The sequence below is a fragment of the Paroedura picta genome, chromosome 8 (assembly GCF_049243985.1).
Source record: "Paroedura picta isolate Pp20150507F chromosome 8, Ppicta_v3.0, whole genome shotgun sequence".
Classification (NCBI taxonomy): Eukaryota; Metazoa; Chordata; class Lepidosauria; order Squamata; family Gekkonidae; genus Paroedura; species Paroedura picta.
In genome coordinates, this window is record NC_135376.1 from 43,036,774 (window position 1) to 43,062,136 (window position 25,363).

The 25,363-nt window shown below is 49.1% G+C and overlaps 2 protein-coding genes and 1 long non-coding RNA gene across 6 annotated transcripts in view; 1 reads left to right on the forward strand and 2 right to left on the reverse strand.

The window, feature by feature from the left end:
• Window positions 1–185: 185 nt before the first annotated feature.
• LOC143843408 (uncharacterized) lies at window positions 186–9,646 on the reverse strand. Of its 4 annotated transcripts, none has more exons than XR_013233550.1 (2): window positions 1,041–7,593; window positions 186–521 (listed from the first exon to the last, which is right to left on the reverse strand). XR_013233550.1 is itself a non-coding variant. In XM_077349409.1 (2 exons), exon 2 carries the CDS (start codon window positions 3,134–3,136, stop codon window positions 2,303–2,305), a length of 834 nt encoding a protein of 277 aa, XP_077205524.1. In that variant the 5' UTR covers window positions 3,137–4,607; window positions 9,451–9,646; the 3' UTR covers window positions 186–2,302. The 4 variants fall into 4 exon arrangements, 2 of the variants coding, with proteins under 2 accessions (XP_077205524.1, XP_077205523.1); XR_013233551.1 differs by having other exon boundaries at window positions 186–524; XM_077349409.1 differs by adding an exon at window positions 9,451–9,646 and having other exon boundaries at window positions 186–4,607.
• LOC143843409 (uncharacterized) lies at window positions 186–13,223 on the reverse strand. Its single transcript, XR_013233552.1, has 2 exons — window positions 13,099–13,223; window positions 186–1,186 (listed from the first exon to the last, which is right to left on the reverse strand). It is a non-coding gene; the product is annotated as an uncharacterized LOC143843409 (long non-coding RNA).
• The window catches only part of HPSE2 (heparanase 2 (inactive)), a 134,023-nt gene continuing 116,967 nt past the window's right edge, over window positions 8,308–25,363 (forward strand). The window contains exons 1-3 of the mRNA XM_077349407.1: window positions 8,308–8,561; window positions 8,880–9,037; window positions 24,199–24,360. Of these exons, the coding sequence (XP_077205522.1) occupies window positions 8,308–8,561; window positions 8,880–9,037; window positions 24,199–24,360 (574 nt within the window). The remainder of the gene's footprint in view (window positions 8,562–8,879; window positions 9,038–24,198; window positions 24,361–25,363) is intronic.

Genomic DNA, 25,363 nt, shown 5'->3' on the forward strand with positions numbered 1-25,363 from the left:
TTACTTAACCTTCCTGAAAAACAAATGAGATTTCACTTTGGCTGGGTTCTGCCTGTCATATAGAATGTTACTATTTTACATATTTATTTACATCCTATTTCTTGGGGCCAGGCCATCTATTTGCCTGTGGTGCCCTTGCTGGGGGACGGGGGGGGGGGTTCTTGAACAAATAGGAGGGGAGGCACTTACCTTATTTATTTATATTTATTTCTTTTTGTATTTATATACCACCGCACTCCATTTGGACTTGCGGCAGTTCACAGTAAATTGATAGAAACCAGTATGACCCCATTAAAACCATTAAAAATTAACATTAACATGAAGTATTAAAAGATTACAATACAACCCCCTCCCCCCCCCCCCGCCCTCTCCCTCTGTCCAACTAGAGGGGGCCAGAGCTCTTCCTCTTTGGGAGCGAGGGTCCAGATGTACCAATACGGAGGGATCCACTGATGGAAACTCCGGGACCTTCAGCAGTTTATATCCGCCTGTCATCTTGGTCTCAAGCTGCAGTCTAAAACCTGCTTAAAAACAAATGCCTTTCTCAGCAGAGAACCATTTTAAACATTGGTCAGTAGAACCTGCACACATGAGGAGGCAGCCCTTCCGAGGGGCTATGCGCCATGAAACCAGTGGGATGCGCTGACTTTGGCATGGGTTTGCTTCGGGTTCTGCTATAAGGCTGCCAGTTGTGCCGCCTGATCTAGTCACCCTCGTGGACTACTGTGGGGCTTCCTCCAGGCCCAAGCCAGTGTGAACAAAATCCTTGCTCGGAAGTGAGTGCCATTGCACCCCACTTCCTGCCAGTGCTCATAAGATCAAGGCAACAGTATTTTCTTTGAACCACAAGCCACTGAAAGAAGGGACCCCTGGGACTGAAACCTGCCAGCTCTTGATTATGTGAGTGGCAGGTGGCTTAGAAATGCAGAGTGGCTTAGAAATGCAGTGAGGGTGTGTGTGGGCGTGGGGGTATTATTTCTGAAGCTGGGAGAAGACACCTACTGGAGTTAGCTCCTGTCTGTCTCATAGGGACTGCAAACCTGTTAAGGAGCAGGATCCAGGCCAAGTGGAGTTGCGTGCAGAATCTTGTTGATAGCGACCGGAGGCATGAGATGCTCCCTCTTTGAATCAATGGAACACAAATTGACTGGGTTTGTTTGAGCCTTTCAATGAATCTGTCCCTTTTCTGCTTAAAAAAGAAAATTACAGCAAGTTCTTTGAGAAGATTTCATTCATATCACAGCTTTCCTCCATTGAAAAGTCCTAAAAATTATGGACTGAAAATTATAATTCAGATCTGAGCAGTTTTTATAGAGATGGAATAAAAAAACAAGAAGAAGAATACTAGGCTGTGCAAATGTTGTCTCTTGACTTAGTCCAATAATGGGAAAATCTGTCAAGGATGGTTGGGGAGGTTTGGGTGTGATTTGGAGTGGAGAAAAGGCTTGCACCCCCCCCTCCCGTTTGTTTCTCTAAAAAGAAAACAAATAAGCCAAGTGGCTTCTGGAAAGCTTTTAAAAAAATAATCCGAGCTTAAAACCCAATTTAAGAGTGCTGAAACTATCAGTTCTCTGCTGGTAGCCCAACAGGCAATTCAGAACATTCTTGACAAAGGAATCCTGATTCCTGACTCCTCTTTCCCCTGTGGTGTCCTGGTTAAGACCAGAGCGGCTGTCCCTAATCTGCATAACAAGGGTGATTCCCCACTCCTCCCTAAGCAGCCAGCTGGGTGACCTTGGGGCAGTCATAGTTCTCTTGGAGCTCTCTCAACCACACCTACCCACAGAGTGTCTGTTATGGGGAGAGGAAGATAGGTGATTGTAAGCCGCTTTGAGACTCTTTCCGGTAGAGAAAAGTGGGATACAAAGCCACAGTCCGTCTACAGACACTCTTGGAAGCAAGCCAGTCTTGCAGCGGCAAATTAACGGGCTTCCTCCCCCACCTGGAGCTGACCTCTGCCAGGCACTCAGCAACCCCTCCCCCAGGCCATTTAACCCCTGCCGACCCTCTAAGAAAATCCCGAAGGGACGTCCTGGAGCCTCTGCCTGCCCGCGGCTCTATCCGGCCACCTCGACCCTGCTAAATATTGGCCCCGCGCGAATCCTGCTCCCTCATGGCCGCCTTTTGGAGAGCATTCCGGGAGGGCTGGCGGGAGGCTAGTGGACAGTCCCTCCTCCGGGCAGACGCTCGCCACAAGGGTCCCCGCCGGGAGCCCCGGGCAGCGTTTCTCTGGAGGGGTTGACTACAACCCCCCCCCCCGCCGCCATTTTCCATTGGCTCTTCCGACGGCGCCGCCGCCGGATCAGGACCGCCTGGGAACGGAGTCCGCCTCTCTCGCTTCTGTAAAGGCCAAGCGGCTGCAGGGCAAGTCTTGCGCGGGTTCCTCCACCGATCCCAAGCCCCAGGCGTCCCTGCCCCCTCCTGAGAGCACCCCATGAAGCCCATCACACTGGGCCAAGCCAGCCTGCTCCATCCGACCCAGGCCCACTGGCCGAAGACGAACGTGGATGAAACCTGCAGCCTCAGGAGGCCGATTGAGAAGCCCCCAAAGCGGGTCTTTGCGCAAGGGAACGCCCATCCGCCGAGAGTCTAGCGCGCCGTCCCGGGGACTCTGGGCAGTGCTGAGTTCAAGCCGGACCAGGTCCGGGAGGTCCCTCTCGGGGCCATCCAAGGGGATCATCGCGGTTACTGAAGGGCTTGCAGTCCCGCAGTCCCCGCACCCCACCCTGCAATAATTTGGGGGAAGTTTGCGCTTCTCCAGTTCCGAGCGTGACATTAGCTCGACGTGAGGCGCGCTTGGATTCTGGCCACTCTGCCATGCGCCTGATTCGCTCCGCAGAGCCAATACTGCTTTAAATGGGATTTCACGCTGCTTTCTGAGGCTCCTAATGGAAATCCTTGGCGCTGCACAGTCTAGATCTCGCCCGATGGAAATGTAGAAAATGAGGTTCGAAACTCGATGGTGTGTCCCTCGGGGAAAGAGAGTCCAAGGAGCCGGGTCAAAGGTTGGCTTCCCCAGGGATTTGCTCCCAAACTGCCGCCCGTTTCCGAATGAATGCCAGAGTCCCACTGGTCCAGATCCACACCCGTGCGGGTTTCCAAGGGGGAACTGGATCATGATGACGGTGACCATCATCGGAAGAACCGGTGCAGGCAGAGAGCGTCGCTTGGGGTCATTCCCAGAGAGCACCTGGGGTGGGTCCTGTGTGTGAAAAGCAGTGGGTGGGGAAACCTGCCACTGAAGGGCCGTCGATCCGCTGCCCCGCCCGTGGGGGCCTCCTGGGCAAGGCCCTGGACCTGGACCTGCTGGCCTCGACAGCGCTCACCGGGCTCAGTGGGGTCCAATGAAGCCGGAGCGCAGGGAGCGCCGCCTGGCCACTTTAGGGGCGGCTCCGCTGTGCTCCTCTCCAAGGCGCCGCCGACCTCCGCCTTCGTGCCCCCTGCCAGCGAGCCCGGCTGCTGGTCCCGGGGAAGGGCCCTCTACTTCTCCTCTCCGCCGTCCGTTTGGCCCGGAGGAAGTCGGCTGCCTGGCCCACGCTCCCTCTCCTGGACCCGGGCCCGGGAGGACCCCAGCGGGGACGCGGCGGCCCTCTGCTGCGAAGACTCCGGGGAGGGGGGGGGCGGCACGGCAGCGAACGCCCAGCAGGCCCGCGCGAGGGCCCGGGACCGAAACTGCGGCGCCGGCACGGAAGGGCCTCGCCTGACCTCGCACCCGGCAGCGCCAGCCGCGCGGAGGGAGGGAGGGAGGGAGGGAAGGAGGGCGCCTCTGCCGCCCTTTCAGCCCCTCCGAGGGCCCGGCGGCCAAGACCTTTCGGCTCTCCCATCGCTAGAGGGCGCCGGATGCTCTACGCCCCCCCCCCCCCCCAGTGCTCGGGCTGGACGGGACGAGAGCGCCGCGACCGGGCGCGGGGAGTGACCTCGTGCTTCGTCGGCCGCTTCTTGCCTCCAGCCCCTCGGAGGCCGGCCGGAGAGGCCTGCGCAGCGCGGACTCGGCAGGACCCTGGCGCAGATGCTTCGGGCGGGCCCGGGAAGGAAGCGAGGCCACTCCCAGAGCCCCGCCGCCGAGAGCCCGATCTCGTTGCGAGGCAGCCGAAGCCAGCAGGCCTTCGCCGCTCCCAAAACCGGTCCAGGCGCGGAAAGAGGGGGAGAGGCCGGGGGTCTAGGAAGCCCCCTCCCCGGGGAGGCCATTTTGTCTTCCTCGCCGCCTCCAGCGGGATGCTTGCTGGCTTGCTTGGCCCGAGACGACCGGGCCACAAAGAGGCCCCCTTAGTTGCCCATCCTTTTTGGCATGTCTCCCTGGCGAGAGGCGTCGTCCTGGAGCCTGTGTTCCCGGTTACGGCAAGATCACAGCAATGGAGGGCAAATGCATTCCGAATGGTGAAGCGATGAATCACAAGCTCTCCACCGGGCAAAGGCCAGAGAGATCGTTCCCGAAGGGCGCCCAGCCGGGGAAGCTCCTAGTCCCAGAAGCGCTGTCGATTGGGGGGTGCGGGAAGGATTCTGGTCAGGATTTCCCCTTCCTCGATCCGGGCTTGGAGCATCGCCTAACAAGTCTCCCTCGATCTGGCGCCCGCGGGAGCTCCCGAGCCAGCACCTTAAGCCGACCCCTTAAAAAAGAAAAGAAAAGAAAAGAAAGAAAAAAAGACCTGGCTTAGAGGGCAGCAGGCCTTTCGCTGGTTGTCAGGGAGGCAGAGGGGGCGGGTCACGCAGGGTCCTCACAGGTCATGAAAGGGAGGGGAGAAACTCGCTCGACATCTATCAACTCATTGGAGCAGGTTAAATCTAAAGCGGAATTGCAGACTCCCCCCCCCTCGCCCCTCAAGTAAAGACAGCGACCCGTTAAAATTCATGGCTGATGAACAGGTATTTATTTACCATCTTTGTAGTCCGCCTTTCTCTCTGGGACTCGGCGGATTATGCAGAGTAAGCCAATACACCCCAGGGATGGGTCCTCAGTGAATTATGATTTGGGTTGTAGAACCAATCAGAAGTCCAAAGAACAGAACTGAAGCAAAGCATAACTGTCACCATGACCCATTAAATGAAGCAAAACTACACAGCAACCCACAGCGAACGGTACACAGTAATGCTGGCCGCAGTTCCCAGGAATGTATCCAACTAACTTTGCGAAGCCCTTGCCTGTTGTGGGGAGAGGAAAGGAAAGGAGTTTGCAAGCCATTTCGGGACGTGAAAAGCGGGGTATAAAACCCAGCTCTTCTTTTGTTCCGTGCCTGCGTAGACTAATTTGAGGGGAGCCAGGGAGTGGGGCAAAGGAGGGCGAGGGGGCATCCGGCAGGTCCCCGAAAGGAAGAGACATGTTGGATCACAACCGTGGCTGCGCCAGGCTCTAGCCCTTGCTGGGTTCATGCTTAATGACCTTCCAGGCAGCTCCTGTGTTCGGCTGCCTGGAAACGGAGCCCCGGGGACGCCCGTTCAATGGCCGACTGCCACCTGAATGGAGAAAGGCGGCGCCGGGCACGCTCCCTGTCCAGGAGCTCTCGCTTTGCCCAGTGGCACTTCCGCCCAGAGAAGGGCCAGAGGATTTCAGCCGCAGTTCTGTTTTTTAAAGGTCGCGATGGGGCAAGAAGGACAAAGCAAAGCACGCTTGGCCACAAGCCGCGGGATCTTCGGGCTCCTCAAAGCAGAGCCAAAGAAGACTGACCTACATGCTTGCTTTTGAAACAGATCAAATCGTTGTGTCGCATAACGCCGGGTTTACACGTGCATCTCTTCGCTGCCAGAGAGGAAACGGGACCACAGGCTCGGGTTGGTGCGTCTTGCCCAGCCTAGTGTGGGAGACCGACTTTTCCACCAGCCCGCCTCCCCCTCGGATGTTTCCCTCCCCCAGAGGGCAGGAGGGCAGAGAAGACTTTGTGACACCCCCCTCCCCTCCCCGCCCAGGCTTCCTCGGACACGGTCAGGGACCGGCTACTGGCCTCGGGGACCCGGACGGGCTCGGGGGCGTCGGCTCGTCAAGGCAGGGGGCCAGCGGAGCGCGCTGGTCAGGGCCAGTTTGTCTTCGGACAGAGGCGCGTTCGTTGGGGACGCAGGCCCCTCTCCCCTTGCTGGCCCAAGGAAGCCTGCCGGGCTCCTTTCCTGTCCTCAGCCGTTGGCGACTGCCCGATCAGTCGGGGTCTCCCAGCAGCATGGCATCCAGGGACCAGGAGCGGGCGGGCCTGCAGGGCCGAGGGTGCCAGAAGTTTCCCGGGAGGTGCGAAGGAACGGGAAGCGGCCGGCGTAGGGGCGAAATCTTCTGTAATGTGCGCCCGTGTAGACGGGACCCAGGGCAAGTGATGCCATCAGAAATCGCTTAGGGTTTGGGTTGTTTGGGATGTCTCTGTAGCCAGGTCATTTTTGCACAAAAGGAAATCTGACACTTGGGCAACACTCGGGGTTTTTGGGTGTCCAAGGAAAAGTGTTTGGATGTTCTTGTCCAGGAGTTTGCGCCAGTAAGGACAGGAGTCGCCTGAGCCGGTTCTAAGACCGCAGCGATCCGTTTCACATGCTTGGCAGTAAGTAAGCCCCCAAAGTTTTGGTTCGGCTCAGATCCTGAACCCATCGCTATATTCATTAACAAATCGCGATACTTTCAAAGAAATATATACACGACCGAAACGCAAGACCTCCGTTTTGCACTCAGATTCTAATAATGTTAGTGACCCTGCCTAGAATCAGCGCCCGTCGCACAAGCGCTCCCAGCAGGGCTTCCGAATGGGCCACATGGACGGAGGGAAGGAAGGAAGGAGACGGAAAATCTCCCCCACCCGTCCAAAGCTAGCCTCAGGTTGAGCTCTAGATGAAACCTGCAATCTAACCAACTCTTTGGGAGTCACTCGGATGGGGTCTCCCGCCACGGAAATCACCAGAAGGCCGTGTTTTCGGGCTGCCCACTCTACGCGCCTGAGCTGGGCTGGGGCTTCCGCAGCCCTTTTCTTCTGGCCGGATTTTATGGGTCCAGCAAACCAAGGATGCATTAAGGAAATGAATGAAGGGAAAGATCGCGCAGAGACAGTCGTGCACAGCAGAAAAGCCCCGAGAGTTCACGGGCTCTAAGGAGGAGGAGGAGGAGGATCAAGGCGAGCGCCCTCTTGGGCCTTCCCCGGGCTAGCGGGACCAGCGCCGGCTCCGGGGTTTAGCGCCGCGGCTCCTTGTGGGAAAGTCGCCTTGATGCCTCCGCGCTGCCAGGGTCGCGGTCCAAAGCCACCTAGTCGGTTCCCGGTGCCTGGGAAGGGGGAGGGGGAGGCAAGAGCGGCCCCCTCCCCGCTTGCCTTCGTCAAGGGCCCTTAAGATCCGGAAGGTGGCTCCGAACCGGGCATCGCCACCGGGGGCCGTTCCCCGAAAGAAGCAGGGGAAATAACTGGGCGCCATCTCGTTTCCTCGTGAGAAGGGAAGGCCTGGGCAGCCCCACGGCGAAGCGGATGGAGGCTGAGTTCCACCACCGCTGCCTTCTCTTAGGAGCTCCCCCCTCCCCTCCCCGAGTGCGTGGCGGGAGTTGGGAGCGCCGTCAAGGGCCCCACCAGAGGCCCCCGGGGGGCGCAGCCAGGCGACGGATCCTTCCTCGCCGCCGACGCTGAAGTCCCCGCGCCCCACCCGGCCGACGGACTTACCCGCTTCACCGGTCCACATTCGGCCGCCCCGCCGACGGCCACGCAGAGCGCCGCTTCCCCCGTCGATTCCAGCGCGGCTGCCGGCACCCCGCCCCCCCCCCCCCCGCCGCCTGGGCGCTTCTGTGGCAGGTCCCGGCGCCGACGACACACTTGCGGCGCGGCCCCTCCGGCCGCTGCCCTCCCGCCCTCCATTGGGATCCTGCCCTCGGTTTCCCCCGAGTGCCCCCGACCCCCCTGCAACCCCCCCCATCTTCTCCCCGGGCGCCGCGGGTTCCCGCATGAACGGGGGGTGGGGGGGGGGTCGAGGCCTGAGACGGGGCAGGGCGGGGCAGGAGCTGCGGCGCCTCTCGCAAGGCCGCCCCCAGCCGCGGAGCCGTGGGCAGCTCTCCCCGCAGGCGCCCCCGGGGAGCCCGGGCCGAGAGGGTTAAGCGCCCCGCGACTCCCCCTTACCTTTGGCGCAGCGAACATGTCCGCAGGCGGCGGCTCTTCCAGGGGCGGCGCTGGCGAACAAGGCGTCTTGGCACCGGCCCCGGGGAAGGCTGGTCAGGGGCGTGCGCTCCCCTCTCCCACCAGCACCAAAACATTGGGGGGAGGGAAAAGCAGGCTGCGCGCCCCCACGCCCGCTTTGCGCGCCGGACCCTTCGCCGCCCGCCACCGGCGCCGGAGCGGATCGCGGAGCCCCCCTCGGCCGCGGCCCAGCATGCCCTGGCCCGGCGCTGGCCCTCCCGGCTTGCTGGCCCTGCTGGCCCCGGGGCTGGCGCTGCTGGCCCACCTCGCCTTGCCCTCGCAGGCCGGCCCCGGGCCCGGCTCCAGCCCCCCGCGCGGCGCCCCGGCCAGGACGCTCATCCTGCTGGACGTGAGCGCCAGGAGCCCCCTGCGCCTCACCAGCCCCCACTTCCTCTCGCTCCAGCTCGACCCCTCCATCCTCCACGACGGCTGGCTCGACTTCCTCAGGTAAGAGCCCGCCGGCGCCCGCCTCCCCTCCGCCGGCCCCGCACCGCCGCGCCTCGGGCTGCCTGGAGGCCGGGCCATGGTTCCCATTAGGCGGCACATGTTTGCAATGCAGGGGGAAGGAGCAGCGGCGTCTGGCTGCCTCTTGCCCCCGCCCCGCCCCGCTCCGCTCCGCTCCTCGGGGCTGCCCAGCCCCACGTCCCAGCCCCGCAGGCCGGCCGGCCGGCTCCAGCGGCACGAGCCCCGGGCCCGCAGGCCACCCCCCGAGGGCAGGGCACCGGCTCCCTCCCGCCGCCTCACGCCGCCCCTCCTTCCCCGCAGCTCCCGGCGCCTGGTGACCCTGGCCCGTGGCCTGGCGCCCGCCTTCCTCCGCTTCGCCGGCAAGAGGACCGACTTCGTGCAGTTCCAGAACGTGAAGAACCCGGCCAAGAGCCGCGGCGGCCCCGGCCCTGACTACTACCTCAAGAACTACGAGGACGGTGAGAGCCCCGCCGCCGCCGCCCCCGGCCCCGGCCCCAGGCAGCCTGGCACACAGGCACGCAGGCAGGGAGGTCGCCGCCGCTCCCGACAGGCACAGAAGGCGGCCAGCGGGCGGGCGGGCGGGCGGGAGGCGACGGCCGCCCAGCGCCGGGGAAGAGGTGCAAAGGCAGCTAGGCAGGCAGGCAGGCAGGCAGCCGGGCGGCGCTCCCTGCGCTGGGCACCCCGGACGCCTCCTCCCCGATCTGTGGGGGCAGCTTCTCCCTCCCTCTGGATGGGACCCCCGGGCAGACCCAGGCGGGCCGTCAGCAGGGGCCCGGTGAGAGCCCACCGCACCAGCGCCTGGAGGAGAAGCGGGAGGAGGCGAATTCCCCGGGAGACTGCCGGGGTAGGGCGGGAGAGCCCAGGGACCTACCTGGGAGCCTGGGGGAGGATAAGGGGGCCAGGAGGCTGGGGGCCCTTGGGGCCCTCTGGGCCTCAATCTCTTTGCAAGTGCCCTCCCAGGAGAGGGCAGGCAGCTCCAGGGGGACACAAGCCTTCCCTCTTCTCTGTCAGCCAGTCGGAGTCTAAGTAGGCTGGTTTGATTTGCAGCCTGCATGCCCAGTGGGAGCCCTGTGCTTGGTGGGGAGAGTTAGAGGACACCTACCAGGAAACTTCAGTGAGGTGGTCTCTCTGCTAAGCATGAGGGGAATCCCAGAGGGGCAGCCCTGTCAGGCTCTTGCCCAGGATTTAAAAAGAATTCCAGGGGCATCTTAACAAAATTATCCCAGTATTAAGCTTTGGTGCATCAAAGCTCTCTTTAGCACAGGCAAGGAATATATTAATATTTGCAAGAGGTGAGATATTATCTAGAAATAATAACCAGACAAAAAGAATTCAGTCCATTTGGAATAGGAAAGGCAATTCCCCCACTACAGACAGGAAGAGCAGATTATGCACAAAACCAGATAGCATCAAGGAAGGTGCCACATAAGACAATAGTTGTATTTAACTGAACTATCCTTGTAATATCTCTGCAGTCCCACCTTGCTGTTGCGTATATAGTTAAATATAATTCCCATGAATGTATATTTCCTGTGTCTGATCAAGTGAGGTCTAACTCAAGAAAGAATAGGTTGTCATTAAGTTTGGTGGTCTTTAAGATACCACTGGACTTCTGTTTAGTTTTGCTTTTTCAATTTTATCAAGAAAGGGAAATTTGTAGGGTGGTGAGCAAACCAAATGTAAATGGAGATGTTGCCTTTTCTGGTTCCCCAGAGGCCTCCAGGCTGGGGCTTTGATTTGGACATTGATGCTGCCTTCAGGCTCTCCTGCTCTCCTGCTTGGATCCTTTTTTGGGGGGGGGATTAGTGGTGCTACAATGTACTTTAAAGACAGCCACATTTGGTAACTCTGCTGCTTAAAAAGGGTAGAACCAGCATGCTAACACCAGGCTTAGCACAGTAGGTGTATGATAGTTTGAAAAGACTTAAGGAATCCTGTGTCCCATTGCTGCCCTCCGCATCCCTTCCGTGGCTGTCTTTGAACCCAGTGTCTCTCCTTTTCCTTGTGTTCCATACATTGTATCACAATCCTCACAACAACCCTGTAAAGTAGGTCAGGTGATTTGCCTAAAGGCAAAACTGTAGCCACCCCAGCTTACTTAGCCAGTTAGAATGGAATATTTTGTAACCACAACATAGGTGAAGGACAACCCGCCCCTGCATTCTTCAAAACCATAATTTTGGGCTCCTTCTGACCCTTTGTCCACCAGTACTGCTGTCGCTGCTCTTCTGCCTGCTGGGGAGAACAGCAGGCGACACTTTCTCTGCCTGGTTCCAGGGCTGGTCTTTGAAAGGCACAGTAAGCTTCTTTCTCCTGGTTGCCTCCCATTTAGCATATCTCCTTGGAATCAGAACACACATCACCTGTGTATCCGAATGGAATTTTGCTGAACAAATAGGATAGAAAAGGGTTCTCTCATAATTGGGTTCTCCCAATTATGTGAGCTCATCAGAAGCTGCTGTCCTGGCAAGGGATGTTATTTTGTGTCATTGAACTATTAGTCTTTACTCTCATACCTCCCCACATTTGCTTTGGGGAAACTGGAGTCAATCTCTTCTGGGAATTCCCCCCCCCCCTTCTCCAGGCATTCGGGAGTAGAGGCTTGCTGCCAGTGCCCTGATCCCCTGCACTCTTGAGAATAAACCCTGCTGAACAAAATAACATTTACTTTCAGGTAAACACACAGAGGACCATGTTGCAGTTCCAATGGTTCAGATTTGCACACATATCCTCTACACATTAGCTGGAAATTAAGCCCCATCCCATATACCAATTTCATCTGTGTTTATTTTCAGATAAGGTAATTCTTCTTGATTTTAAAAATTTTTTGCACAGTGACAGTTAATGGTAATTTGCACGTTACTATATGTACACGTTCAAATAAGAGCTGCTGGGGGGGGGGACCCTTATAGCTCAAGGTTTTGAGAACACTCTATGAATTTTGTGACTCAGGGGATGCCTTTATCCCAACAATAAATTAATAGCATGCAATACTTAGATAAGAGACACAATTTTCACTTAATACACTCAGTGTTATTGTATCAGAATGTATATATATATATATGTTGATGAATCTAACATTTTGGTATCCTGAGTAATCAGCCACAAAGTTTTTCTTCATCAAGAGCCCTTGGTCTTTTTTCTTCTTCCAAATTCTAGGATAATGGGATCCTGTCTTACCATTGCTGTTTAATAATTGTTATTGCTGTTATTGTGGGACTCCGTCATATAACTGAACCTGGATTCTTTTTGGGCCCAGGTGAGGAAAACGCAAGACAAAATATTCTGTGAATGGTCAAGTGTAGATACGCTGCTCCCCCAAAAGATACGTGGAAAACCCTGAAAACAAAGAACACTGCAGGAGTTTCCCCCCTAAGTATTTGTGTCTCTACTAATTTAGAGCAAACCTTATAAAAATCCAGACATTAAGCCTGCATTATTTTTTCCACCTTTTAGGACTGAAAAGGCCTTTACTCAAGATCATGCAGAAAACTCAGGGCTGAGCAGTGATATGAGTAGGGAGACTTAGGGGCTCACACTCTTTCCCTAACCCTTGTGTGCTACACTAGCTGCCAACTCCAACAATGTTACTCAGGATTAACTGAGAGTCACCACCAACTATGATTTTTTTTAGGATCCCCACTATACTACAAGCATTGAAAAGGGTGTGTGCCCACTTCATCAGATGCCTCACGCACTTCAAAGAGAACATATTTCACATGTCTGTGGCAGTTATCCTGAAACTACACAGATCAGGACAGTGTGGATAGATTCAAGCGGGTAGTGGCGTTGGTCTGAAGCAGCAAAATAAATTCTGAGTCCAACAGTGCCTTTAAGACCAACTAAGTTTTGTTTAAGTTATGCACTTCCGTGTGCATGCATACTTCTTCAGTGTATTTTACGTGCATTATGAGTATAATTTCAGTCCTACAGTGATCCTCAGCCTAAACCCACAGTTACATCCTTAGAATGAAAGCATGAAAATTAAAATGAATGCAATCACAGTTGAAGACATACATGCGGTCTGAACAACCAAGAATCTCATTAGGTTACCCAATCCCTCCTCAAAGGGCTTTGGTGGAATATTTAAGACTATGCCAATTTAAAGCCCACTTTGTCTGATGCATCACACTCTTTAAAGAGAGCATCCTTTCAAGAGAGACTATGCAGGAGTAGGTGGCTTCTGAATGGCACATACAGTAGTGAAACCATAACCTGCGGCTCAGAGACAAACAAATGAGAGTTTGAACTTCAGATTCCAAAGAAACATAACGAGATCCACACTTCCATCCCTTTCAGCCTTCCTTTGGCTTTGTGACCCAAGAGACTGTTTTCTAAAGGTTTTCCATAAGTCATTACTGAGAAGGCCAATTAATCCCAGACATATCCCAGTGGGCAGCAGAGGAAGGATACCTCATGGGGATCTTGACTGCTCATGGCTTTCAGCTCCTGCCTTTAATACCTTTTTGCTCTTCTAGATGGTGACATTCCTTGAAGTTTTAAAAATATATAGAGATACCTTGGTCAGCGGGGGTGTAGCCATTTGGAGATTCTCTTTGCAAGTATTTTTTTGTGCCTCCACTTCACCAGATCAAACCTTCCGCATTCTCCCTGTCTGCTTCTGGCCATTTCCTCCTTACTTACCAAATGAAACTGACTTTATTAAGGCTGCTGTTATTTTAAAGCTTAAAGGAGAAATTTACTCCATAGCATAAAACTTCCCTGACCAAGAGCTGGAGCTGGTTGGTTCACTCTAAACATTTGCAGAAAGGAGCGATAGTTCAGCCCAAAGGTCAATATTTCAACAAGTTGTGGTAGGGAACTTACACTTATTAAATGTCTTCACCCAGGTTTCCTTGCTGTTGAGTGACTGTGGCCTTTTGTTTCTTCATTTTTCCTCATGGCAATAAAGTTGAAATGTAGCAGCCCTTCAAAATGAAGTTTCTCATAGAAGTTGTAACCACAGGTCTTAACTTTTCATCACTTAAATGTGGAACAGAACCATTGCGAAAGGGGGAAGGAGGGAGGGGACACATGTGGTGTCTATCAGGGATCAGTGTAAATCAGAAAGGTGTGGTGAGGGGGATTTCATGACCACAGGCCAAGCTTTCTTACTGACTTCCCAGAACCAGGAATTGCAAGCAGGACCTTCCACAAAGAATGGGAAAAGACTCTTAAGACACTGGAGGGACAAACTGATTTATCCCAGCCCAAGCTTCATCGTAAGCATGATGAGAATATCCACATCACAACACGGCTTCCATTGGGAGGAAAGAGCTATATTTCTGGCTGCACCAACTATTCCTTTCTGAAGACAGATAAAGTGTATACTATCCCTCTGTTCTGAGGTGCATGTGGTGCATTCCTGGTTACTACCGCACATCCACCTCCTCCAAACTAAACATTATTAAGGAGTATAAAAGAGCAGGCCCCTCAGTTCTGTGGTAGGTGTGGTTTGGTTTGTGGTCGAGTATGCTGTCTGTTATTAAAACAATAACATGCTGCCACAAATTTCAGGTGCAAGATGTAAAAAAAAAATCTTTTCAGAGTGTTCTAGTAATCAGGGTATGTGGGACAGCACCTACACCAAATTTTATTATCTTATCTGGTAGAGCCACACTGTAATATTTTCCATGACTTTTTGAGTAAGTATACAATCCAGAGTTACTTCAGTCTAGATCTTTGGGAACCAATGAGTTTCAACTGAGGCAATTCTGCATAGGATTGTGCAGCCCCAATAATTTATTTATTTAGAAAAATCTTCTGTTGTCTCCTGGGGAATCTGCCCAAGGTGGCTTACAGAATGAAAATTAACTATCTTTAGATGTTTTTAATTATTGTGCTTTCAATTGCTACCCCCGAAGAGACTTTTATGAATTAAAAGGCATATTATAGGTAAACCCACTGTTCAATAGATTGCAGGACTCTGATATCTTTCAACTTTGGCCAAAGGTTTGTTCAGGACCCTTAGCCAGGCTGAGAGCGAGCATGGTGTAGTGGTTAGAATGCTGAACTAGGATCTTGGAGACCTGGGTTTGGATCTTTGCCACAAAACCTTGCTAGGTGATTTCTGCTAGTTAATCTCTCTCAGCCTAATCCACCTCACAGGGTTGTTGTGAGGTTAAAACAGGAGAGGAAAACAGAACTGTAAGACCCTTTGGGTCCCCACTGAAGAGAGAAGCAAGGAATAGATGTTTAAGTAGTATAATATTCCAAGACAGGAATAAATCCTGCAGACTTCACAACAATGCAAGAGGAGCCCTAGAAAATGAGATCAAAGGACTGTCTGACTCAGTTTGCTTGTTCCTATGGTAACCAACCAGAAGTCTCTGGAGGCTTTCAAACAGATCATGAATGCATATAGCTCCCCACACCGTTGCTCCCCAGCAATTGTTTTTCAGAGGTCTGCTGCCTCCGGACATGGAGGTTCTTATTGGCTAGCATGCTTAAAAGTCAGTGATGAGATCTATCCTTCATAAATTTGTCTTGTTCTCTTTTAAAGCCATCTAAGTTCACCAGCTGTACATTAACCTATTCACCTGCTCTGCCCTGTCCTTGATAATATACCTTCATTGATTTCTAGTAATTGGAAAGGACATTAGGAATATGGAATCACAGACAATCTTTTCAATACATTGAAAAGAACTCTAGAAGACTCAGAACAGGAACTATGGAAGGTACACAGAGTATAAAGGCCAGGTTTGGGAAACTGGCTTTCAGTTTAGGGTGAATGGGAGTTTATGTGCACCAGTTTTGGGGGACTGATTTCACTAGTCAATGTTGAACAGATTAATTTCATAACCCTGCACTGGACTATTTAGTAATCAAACATGGTATCTTGTATTTGATGATGAAATATTAAGCAGCAGACACATCTCAGGAAGCCTTTAGTCCATAAGGACTTGCAAAGCAATACATTTACCTCTCCCCTAGTATTTCCTCTTTCCCTTCCCTGAGAGCCCCTGTATCCTCTCTCCTTTCCTGCTTTCACCCACTGGCCAACCTATTTTTATCTGCCTCCATCTTCAACTTTCCCTACCCCTGATAGCCACTTTCCAGGTAAACACTGGCCCAGTTGCATAGTAGGGAGCCCATAAAAACCTATGGGGTATACCTTATTTTCCACTATACCCTCCACACTATCTTATTTCTTTCCTCTAGGTAGCCCCCATATCTTGTACCTTTCCCTGCTTCCTTCTTTTCTTCCTAGCCACCTAACCACTTTTTATTTGCCCCCCCCCCCACTTTCAACTATATTATTTGTTGATTTATATCCCACTTTTCTCCAGAACGGGGATCCAAAGTAGGTGACAATGTGAGGTAGGTTAGGCTGAGAGCATGTGACTGGCATCCTGTGCTTCCATGGCAGTGGGGAATTGAATGTGGATCTCCCATAAATAAGTCTAAAACTCTACACTCTATACCACACTAGCTGCTGCTGCTGAAAAGTAGAAAGCAGCCAGGACTGGGTAAGTTGTGTGAGTAACTAATGAGGACTGATATGAATGAGTCACTTTACTGATGAAAACCAAGTATTGAATGCTGGCATTATTGTTGTGGTAGTCCAGCAATGGCCACTGAGTTTGCAAAGGGCTATTATTTCTTAAAGCTACAGGCAGTGCTTCTATTATTTCAGGGAGAGATTAACGCATTGGTGCATTTTTTTATTAAGGTTTTTTTTTCCAGCAAACCTGGGGCTTCTCTCAGAATTGTAGAAATTTAGCTGATTGACTCATGGCCCCATACTCTGGATCCAAGTATCACAGATGGGGTCATGAGGACAATTAGATATATTGATGAGACAAGCCATTTAACCAGCATTCAGCCCAGGCTTTTAGCTTTCTCCAGTTCATGGATTTCTGAGCATTGCTGTACTGTGCAATCCTAAACAGAGTTACTGATAAACAGAATATGAAGACTTCTGTGGACTTAGGAGGATAGAATTCTGCTTAGGATTGCACTGTTAACCATCTTGGAGGACAGCCAGTGATATTCTTATCTTCCAGCAATGCATATAGTCTGTTTACAAATTCCAATTATTGAACCATGTCACTTGGCAGTGAGTTCCACAGATCAATGTTTATGTTGCATGAAGAAATCCTCTTCTCTTTGGCTTGTTATTTATACCAGCTGCTCTTTTTGTCTTGTATTATGTCAAAGAGGAACTTTGCATTTCTTCAAATCTTTCATGTTCTTTTATGCTTCTGCTAAGATACCTCTTTCCCAACTAGATACCCCAACTAGAAAACTAGAAAACCAGATACCTCTTTCCCAACTGCTAAGATACCTCTTTCCCAACTAGAAAAGCCCTTATCTTTTCATCCTCTCCGTGTACAGAAACCCTTCTGCACTCCAAAGGACTTTGTTGCTTATTTTGCCTCTAATTGTACAATTAATTTTTCTCAAAAGAGAGGCAAGCATAATTATACAAGACTACACAAGTATTGTTGCTTTACAGAGGGCCATTTAAATAGTTTTCTCTCTAACTTTCAGCACAACATATCAACTTTGAATGTTCTGTTAATTTCCAGTATTAGAGATATTAAGGAAATGCTTAATTTGGTATTGTAACATTTGGTTGATCAATTGGTTAATCTATTTACAAGTTTTTGTTCAATTACAAAAGAACCTTGATTAAAAACCTATCCAGGAGGCATATTTTGAAAAAAACAAATTTCAATGAAATTAATTACCAAATGTACCATGAGCAGGCACTATCTTAGAAAAGGCATTCTTCATTCTCTCACTCTGAGGAGGGAAATGCATCTTCCAAGTGTCTGCTACCATATGTGCATGCTGAAAACAAGCAAAATACTTCTGTTATTAATAGCTATGCTACAGCTATGAAAAATATGTTTAACAGACTATTTAGTTAAATCTCATGCAATAATAGCTGTTGTTCAACCAATCAGTTCCCCAGATTTCCTAGCTTTCTTTTAGTAGGCGATCTTGTCCAGGTATAGCCTGAATGGTTGGAAACTAGCATACATGCCAGTCGATAGCACCAAATTCATAAAAAATGCAACCTTGTGTCGCAAACCTTTAGGAACACAGTGCAATAAAACAAAATGTAGTGTAGAAATTAGAATATCAAATTATCCTGGTTCAACCCTCCCACCACCATGAAACTTATCGGGTGATATCTCTTTCAGCCTTGTCTTACCTCACTGGCTTGTTAAAAAGAGAAGAGAAATACCAGTTGTGATTGTCTCAACAACTTGGAAGAAGGGTGAGATAAAATGCAATAAACATCTGAATCTGAGTGAATCATGTGAATGATAGGGTTGCTACCAACTATAGACATAGTGTTGACTAATGTTTCTGGTGTAGTTTTCACAGAAGATGTACAAGTGAAGATACTTTATGACCCATAGTGACATCCATAAGATTTTCTCTGTGAACCAGCCCTGAGTCCATTCCTATGTCAGTAAAGCAGGAAGAGGCATGGAAAAATAGTTACAAGACTTTCCAAGCCCTGTCTTTCTGAGCATCTCTAGCTAAGGAGTTGGGGTCCATTTGTACTGGGCAACATCATTCATTTATTAACTTTATACAAAAAATTCCTGCATTTTGCCAAGTCTAGAGGCAGTGTACAACATTTTAGTAAATTTAGTAAATTACAGAATCAGACAACCAACATTTAAAAAAGTAAAACCAGAGCAAAAGAACAGCAATGACAGTTTTAACTGAGGGCCTTTTGAGATAAAGATAATGTGAGTCTCTGTGACGGTTGCCTGTACATCCTTCCTCACTCAGAGGTAAATTCCATCCCCCAATGAAAAGCTGTTCCCGAGACTGAGCTGGCCTTTGTAGCATGGCTTTCTGTGTTACAATAAAGGAGCTCACTGTCCTGCCCTTTACAGTTAGATCTTTTTGGTTTTACTCAGCCCTGGAACCTTTTGGGAAGGTATAGAGCCATCTTTTCTTAAAAAGCAAAACAAAACCCTTTGTCAGATACCACTGAGGCAAACAAACTAATTTTATTTAAAAAGAGAGGAATGAAAATTGGAATTGAGGAATCATTTCCCCCCCTAAAATACCAGTTAGTTCATATCTTTTTGTTCTTAATGACTGGCTTTTTACTTGTTCACAGGCTTTTCTGTCCAATATCCCACTGTTTTCTGAGACAACTGAAGCTCTTTCTCCCACAGACATATTTTAGGAAATGCACCTCTGATTTCCTATTTCTAACCAGGCAGGGTTCTTCCTTCTCTTCCTTAGAAGAGCTCACCTTCCAAATTGGCCTAATTTGGGAGTAACCACCTGATTACCTAAATTCTCACTGCCAAATAACTAATTTAGTTGTCCAAATACTGTACAGACTAGCTCTCAATAGAAAACTGTTCTCTCACTAGAGTTTCTCCTCAGGGGAGTTTATCAGCCTAGAATCTTGTTAGTGTCTGACTCCTCTCAGATAAAGACTCAGACTGAACTGTTTCTCCTCCTGCCCACATCCAGTATATCAACTTCCACTCAGCTGTGGCTGGCCAATTCCAAGTCTTAGAACAGCCTGTAGCCCTGGTTCTATTTGCCTAGATTTCTAACTTCTCACTGTTTTTTTCTCTCTCCAGCACCTAGAACCTTATTTCCTAAGTGCTGTCCATCACAGTCTCCATAGGGAAGGAGCACTGCAGTTTTAGTCCCAGTGCTGAAAATTACACTGTTTCTAGGTAGTCTGTAACTTTAGTGAAGCTATTGTCAGAACACTAGTCTATTTAACTAAGTACTGCCTAGGATAACAGGCAGTGGCTCTTTACAATTAGGCTGAGTCTTTCCCAGATTTGTTACTTCAGATCCTTTAAGGAGAGATGTGATGGAACACAGAAGTCTGAACAGCCCTTTGAGGAAGCAACATATGTACACTCTCAGTTGAGCTCCCACAGACCTCATAAGTTAATTTAAAATTAAAATGTGGGGAGCATTTGACACAGAACTCTCCGAGTGTCATCTTGCTAGATATTCAGCTGCAGTCACTTTAATGTGGTGGTGTTAGCTTTATATCTCCCAGTTAACTGTGCTAAATTAGACAAATCAGGTGTGGAGTGATGTTGCAGGTGTACTAATCCATTTGCAATCAAGGTCTCTGTCCCTAATGAACTGACTTCTCCTGATTTAAAGTTTAAAGACTTCATTTACTTGGGAGGATTCTGGCAAACCTACATGAGAGCAAATTCTGATAGGTCTGTTATGTACCTCCTGGGAGACTCAGACAACAAGGAAACATGAACAGGAAAATACATCCTATCTGACTGAATAAGTAAGAAAATCTAGTGGTACTTTGAGATATTCTTTTTTTAATTTGCAGAGCATAAGATTCTGTAGCTCCTATTCTGTAAAGAATAACAGTCTTAAAGCTACAACTAAGTTTTCTTTAATATATTCTATAAAGATTAGCACAGCCACATATGGATAAATGTTATGTGATAAAATGAAGGTGAATGTTTTGTTGATAAGAACTGCTGTTCAGCCTCCTCCAATAACACTATGTGAAATTCCCCTTTCTATTCTGGGCTTGTTCATCTGAATCTTGATGACAAACCATATCAGTCTTTCCAAAAGTGCAGAGTACTGAATGCAGCACTTTCTATCAGGAGGCTTGAGTGGAAACAGCTAAGTTACTTTTGCTTACAGAGTTACTCCTTGGTGTCTTTCTCAAGAAATCTGCAATACTCTTGAGCAAAGAGTTGCTTTTTTTGTATTTTTGCAGGGTAATAAGCAGCATGGATGACTTATGACAAATAGAACCTTGACCCCTAGCAACACTCCATATTATTCAACACTTCATAATGTATAATGTAGGCATGTACATACACAAATAATGTGGAAGTAGTTTTGTTCTACAAGAAATGATAAAAAATGGGCATACCCACCTCCGCTGTAGTCCTGCGCTGGAAAATGCCATCAAATCACAGCTGACTTATGACAACTGTAGGGTTTTCAAAGGAAAGAGACAGAGGTGGTTTGCGAATGCCCGCCTCAGCCCTACTAAATGCAGTGGGAGAATGATAGAAACTTTCTAACGTATCATGGGATGAGCAATCATAGGTTCTAGATCTTGCTGGCTTGTCCAGCTTTTGTCAGATATTCCCTATATTTATGGACCAGATATATCTTCTGGAGTTGCAGAAAGTAGGAAGTGTCAATAATTAGGCTGCAACAAAAGGAAGACTTTAAACTTAAACCATAGATGTTGCTAAGGTAAAGGATGGACAAGTGCCATTTTTTTGCTTGTCTTGCTATACTAGCAACTCCCAACAGTTTTGTTTTCTTATCTTGGATTTATTTTTAGTGTCCTATTAGCATTTCAGATGTGTCTGAGTACAGAAATTCATGAAGAATTAAGAAGCCAAACAGAAAGAGTTTTAACCCCCCCCTAAATCTGGTTTAACTGGGGAGAGACTGTAGTTTTATGGGCAAGATAAATTTGACTTGCTCTGTTCAGAAAGCTTCCTGTTTTGCATGATTTATACAACTTTCTGATTTTTTTTTCTGCTCAGAAACAGACACATTTAACAGAACAAATACACTGGCCTTCCCAGGGCCATCCAATTAACAACTTCTCATTAGAGTAGTTAGCATAAATCCCCTTGGGGTAAAATACTCACCTTTTCTGATTTTATACCAGAGCCCAGACACCCCAGTGACTGGACATTTAAAAAACTTTGCCAAGTAGATGAGAGAAATAATGGAAGCCATTTTAATGGCCATGACCTTTTAACTAGCTATTTTCAAAGTTTTACAGCTTTCCATTTATGGCTCTCTTGTTGGTGACCAAGAGACAGAGGGTTTGATCCCAGCAGGGTGTCTCACTTCCCAGTGCTGCCCCGCCTCACTTATTTCCATAAGTAGGAATGTTCAGACTAAAGATGCAATTAAAGTTTCTTTAGGAATCATTTGGTATCACTGTGAAAGGTTTAAACAAAACCTACTGCCTAGGCTCTGCGGTGGACTGACAAAATGTTTGCTTATCCAGCAGGCCAAGGAATGGAAGATCTGTTCCAGAGGGAAGCTGTTTTCCTTGGGGCCATGTGCTCCCTAAGGCTCTCCCTGGATAGATGTTGTTCTGCCCTTAGTGTCACTTTAGAGAACATGGAAGGATGCGGTGTGGGATGTACAAATCTCCAGTGGTGTTAATTCTTCCATTATAATAGGGATCCTCTGGTGAGAAATTCTGAGGGATGCTTTAAGCTCACCTAAAGGAAGCATGCACTTCTGTCATTACTGGAATTGGACAGAAAACTGGTCAATGCCTCACTGTGAAGATTCTAGGGGATTTTTAATGCCTTCTGGTGTAGAGAGCACTAAACTAGTATGGGATGGTTAGACGTGCTGCCTGCAGGAGGCCTTTTTGTTTCTCTACCCTTAGGCGCCCATTATACAGTTTCTTCATTTTTCCAACTCCACATTTCTATATTTTGTGTCCTATAATTGGCCGCAGCTCACTCACCTGCCACATGGGTGTGCTCCCTTCATACTGCATTTAAGAGTTTCCTGCATGGTGACTACATAGAGCATGGCTGTACAAAACTCACCAAATGCATTAAGTTTGTAATGATCCAAAGGTGCAATACCACTGCCAAGAATGACAGTTCAAGTAACAATCCCAGTCCCATCTTCTATAGCAAGTCTTGGCCAACCTCTTAGTATGAGTCTGTGCATACATGGGAGTAAGACTTCTTGGACTCATTGGAACTGACATATAATATGCTAGAGTTGAAAAGTGCTTAATGAGGCCAGTTTTCTTGAAGTTGGGTAGTGCATGTTTGAACTACCTGGAGAAAAACAATATGATAAAGGCAAAGGCAGGTGGGATTTTCAAGAACATGATTTCATTTAAACTACTTTTACTTGCTGCATATCCTTCGACCCACCTTAGCTCAGATTCAGATGCTGTTTTCAGCTATGTCTTCTGTCCCAGTTTCTTTTCTTCCACTGTTTTCATTTTTGTACTTTGCCACTGGCATTGTGAAATGATGAAAGGAGGTCAGGTAAAGCACATGAGAGGTAGCCCATAGGGCTGTTGGTGCTCTATACCATGCTTACTCCCAACAGCATCAAGAACAAGCCTAAGCCATTGTATAGAGCACCAGCCTCATCCCCATGTACGGTTATAATATTTAGTTTGCATAAAGGTAAAGGTAAAGGTATCCCCTGTGCAAGCACCGAGTCATGTCTGACCCTTGGGGTGACGCCCTCTAGCATTTTCATGGCAGACTCAATACAGGGTGGTTTGCCAGTGCCTTCCCCAGTCATTACCGTTTACCCCCCAGCAAGCTGGGTACTCATTTTACCGACCTCGGAAGGATGGAAGGCTGAGTCAACCTTGAGCCGGCTGCTGGGATCGAACTCCCAACCTCATGGGCAAAGCTTTCAGGCAGCTGCCTTACCACTCTGCGCCACAAGAGGCTCTTAGTTAGTTTGCATATGCTGTGTTAATTAAACAGTCATCATCATGACTGGCAGAATAGATTGAATTCTGTATGCTCATTGCTCGTGGAACATGGGTTTTTACCTTCATTGCAGTGGCATTCCTAAACATGGCACTTTTCTCTGTAGTAGTGAATATCAATAATGCAGTCAGGAAACCCTGCTTCTTGTTGCAGACGTAGGGTGACTGTTATTTTTGGCCCCTTTTCAAGTGTAACACAGATGAAAGCCTGTTCACTCTATCCATAGAATTTAATGGAATCCTTGATGATCAGCATAGCTGCCTCTTGATAAGAACTGCTGTTCAGCCTCCTCCAATAACACTATGTGAAATTCCCCTTTCTATTCTGGGGGAAAGATATACCTGTGGGGGGAGAAGTGGCTCAGGTTTCTACATTAAATTACAGGTTGAGAGAGATCACAGACTCTGGATCATTGTTCTCTCACATGAAACTTTGGCCTGATACTTCTTTAACACTTTTTTTTGGTGTGTGTTTTATTCTCCATGATTGTGATGCCTTAGCATCTGCCTCTGTTGTAGGATTGCTGGCTCTGGTATTGAAGTTGGCAACTAACCACTCTGGGTACCATGTCACATTCTTTATGAATATTGTTCAGGATCCAGGATCCAGTATAACATAAGATGATCTTGATTAGCCACATTAGAAATCTACATTTGAAGGAGCAAAATTGACTTCAGCGATGACTCTAGTGGGTGCTGGCACCTGCCAACTTTTTAGAAAGTGGGTGGAGCCAGGTGGGGTTTCTGCCCAGCAATGCTTCTGATTGGCCATTGAAGATTTGATTGGTTCTGTGGCTTAAAAAAAATTGCTGTGGCAGCAGCTCCTGTCACAGCAGCAAGAATCTTCATAGTCTGACCAAAGGTAAGCTGACTATGGCTACTGTAGTAGCCATTTTGTTTCAGCCATCTTGTGGCTGCCACACCACACTGTGGGAATTCTGAAGACACAGACAGGCTCAAAAAGGGTGGAGATCCCTGCTCTAGGATCTATGTTAAGCATAAAGTTATAGTGCCCCCACATCCATGTGGAAAAATTCCCGGGGGTCCATCCTGGGGATGGTGGAGCTTGGGGAGGAGAGAGATCCCAGTGGGGTGTAAGCTCATTTACATGCAGCTAGAAGCAGCATCTGTGTCACCTCCATTTTTCTGTCTTACTGTTTCTTACCATAGACATCATTCGCAGTGATATTGCCTTGGATAAGCAGAAAGGCTGCAAGATCGCCCAGCACCCTGACATCATGCTAGAGTTACAGAGGGAAAAGGCAGCTCAAATGCACCTGGTTCTCCTCAAGGAACAATTCTCAAACACATATACCAATCTCACGCTAACAGGTAAGGCTGCGTCTTGAGACAAAGATCAACAAAGAGAGGGTATTATAATGCAAATTTCTTTCCTCTTTTTAATCACATAGCGATTAAAGTGTTACAGGGCTCTCTGGATCCCTTACTTCAAAAATTCTGATTTGGCTCCTCTGACATAAGTCTTCTTGAAAGATTCAGAATGGGGATGCTCTTTTCTTCAGAGACAGCTGCCGTTGTATTTCGGTAAGATTTGCTTGGCTGGGGCAGAAGGGAAGAGTTAGCAGAAGCCTAGCAGAAGCACTCTGTAGACTTTTACATGAGTTCTTTGCAGCAAGTATGATGCTGATTTTTGTCTGTGCGCATGTTCTCTCCCCTCTCTGCTCCCATGGCCTCAGCAGAAGGGATGAAGCAATACTAAATTTGGTGTCCTTGAAGCCAAAGCGGCACATGCACTTTGGGTGAACCCAGTAAATATTAAAGAGCAAATATAAAAGAGATAATGGTCCAGATGGAGTTGAGTGGCTGTTACTGTTACGGGTGTTGTTTGAATTATCCATGAAATGGGTCCTGAAATGACTGACAGGCTGTGAGGTAAATGGGAGAGCTGTATGCAACTCGTAAATGGATTATGTCTTGTTTGGCCAGAGAGAGGATGGAACAGAAGGGTCCAGTTCTCCCATCTCTGGCCAGTGGGTGGCAGTGAAAATCTCCACCAAGAGGCATTCAGGTTGTTGCCACAAATCCTTAGGCTGAGGATGTTCTTCCCAAGTTTCTCAGGCTTTGTGACACAAATGTCCACATTACCTTGGTAAGTAACAGAACCTCACTTAGCAAGATAGAATCTTGTGGAACTAGGAGCTGTCCTAACCTCTTGAAAAAGAAACCTAGCTGTGATGAATTGAGCCTGGCTGATGTTTGAACAGGATCGCTTCAAGCCATTTTTCATTCTTGGTAACACAATCCCCTTAGCTGTTTATTCCCACTTGAGCTCTTGGAATCTTCCCTGACAACTTGCTTACTCTCCTTTAAACAA

Coding starts and splice junctions, on each gene's coding strand:
- LOC143843408 (XM_077349409.1), bottom strand. CDS start 3,136: ATGATGGTCACCGTCATCATGATCCAGTTCCCCCTTGGAAACCCGCAC.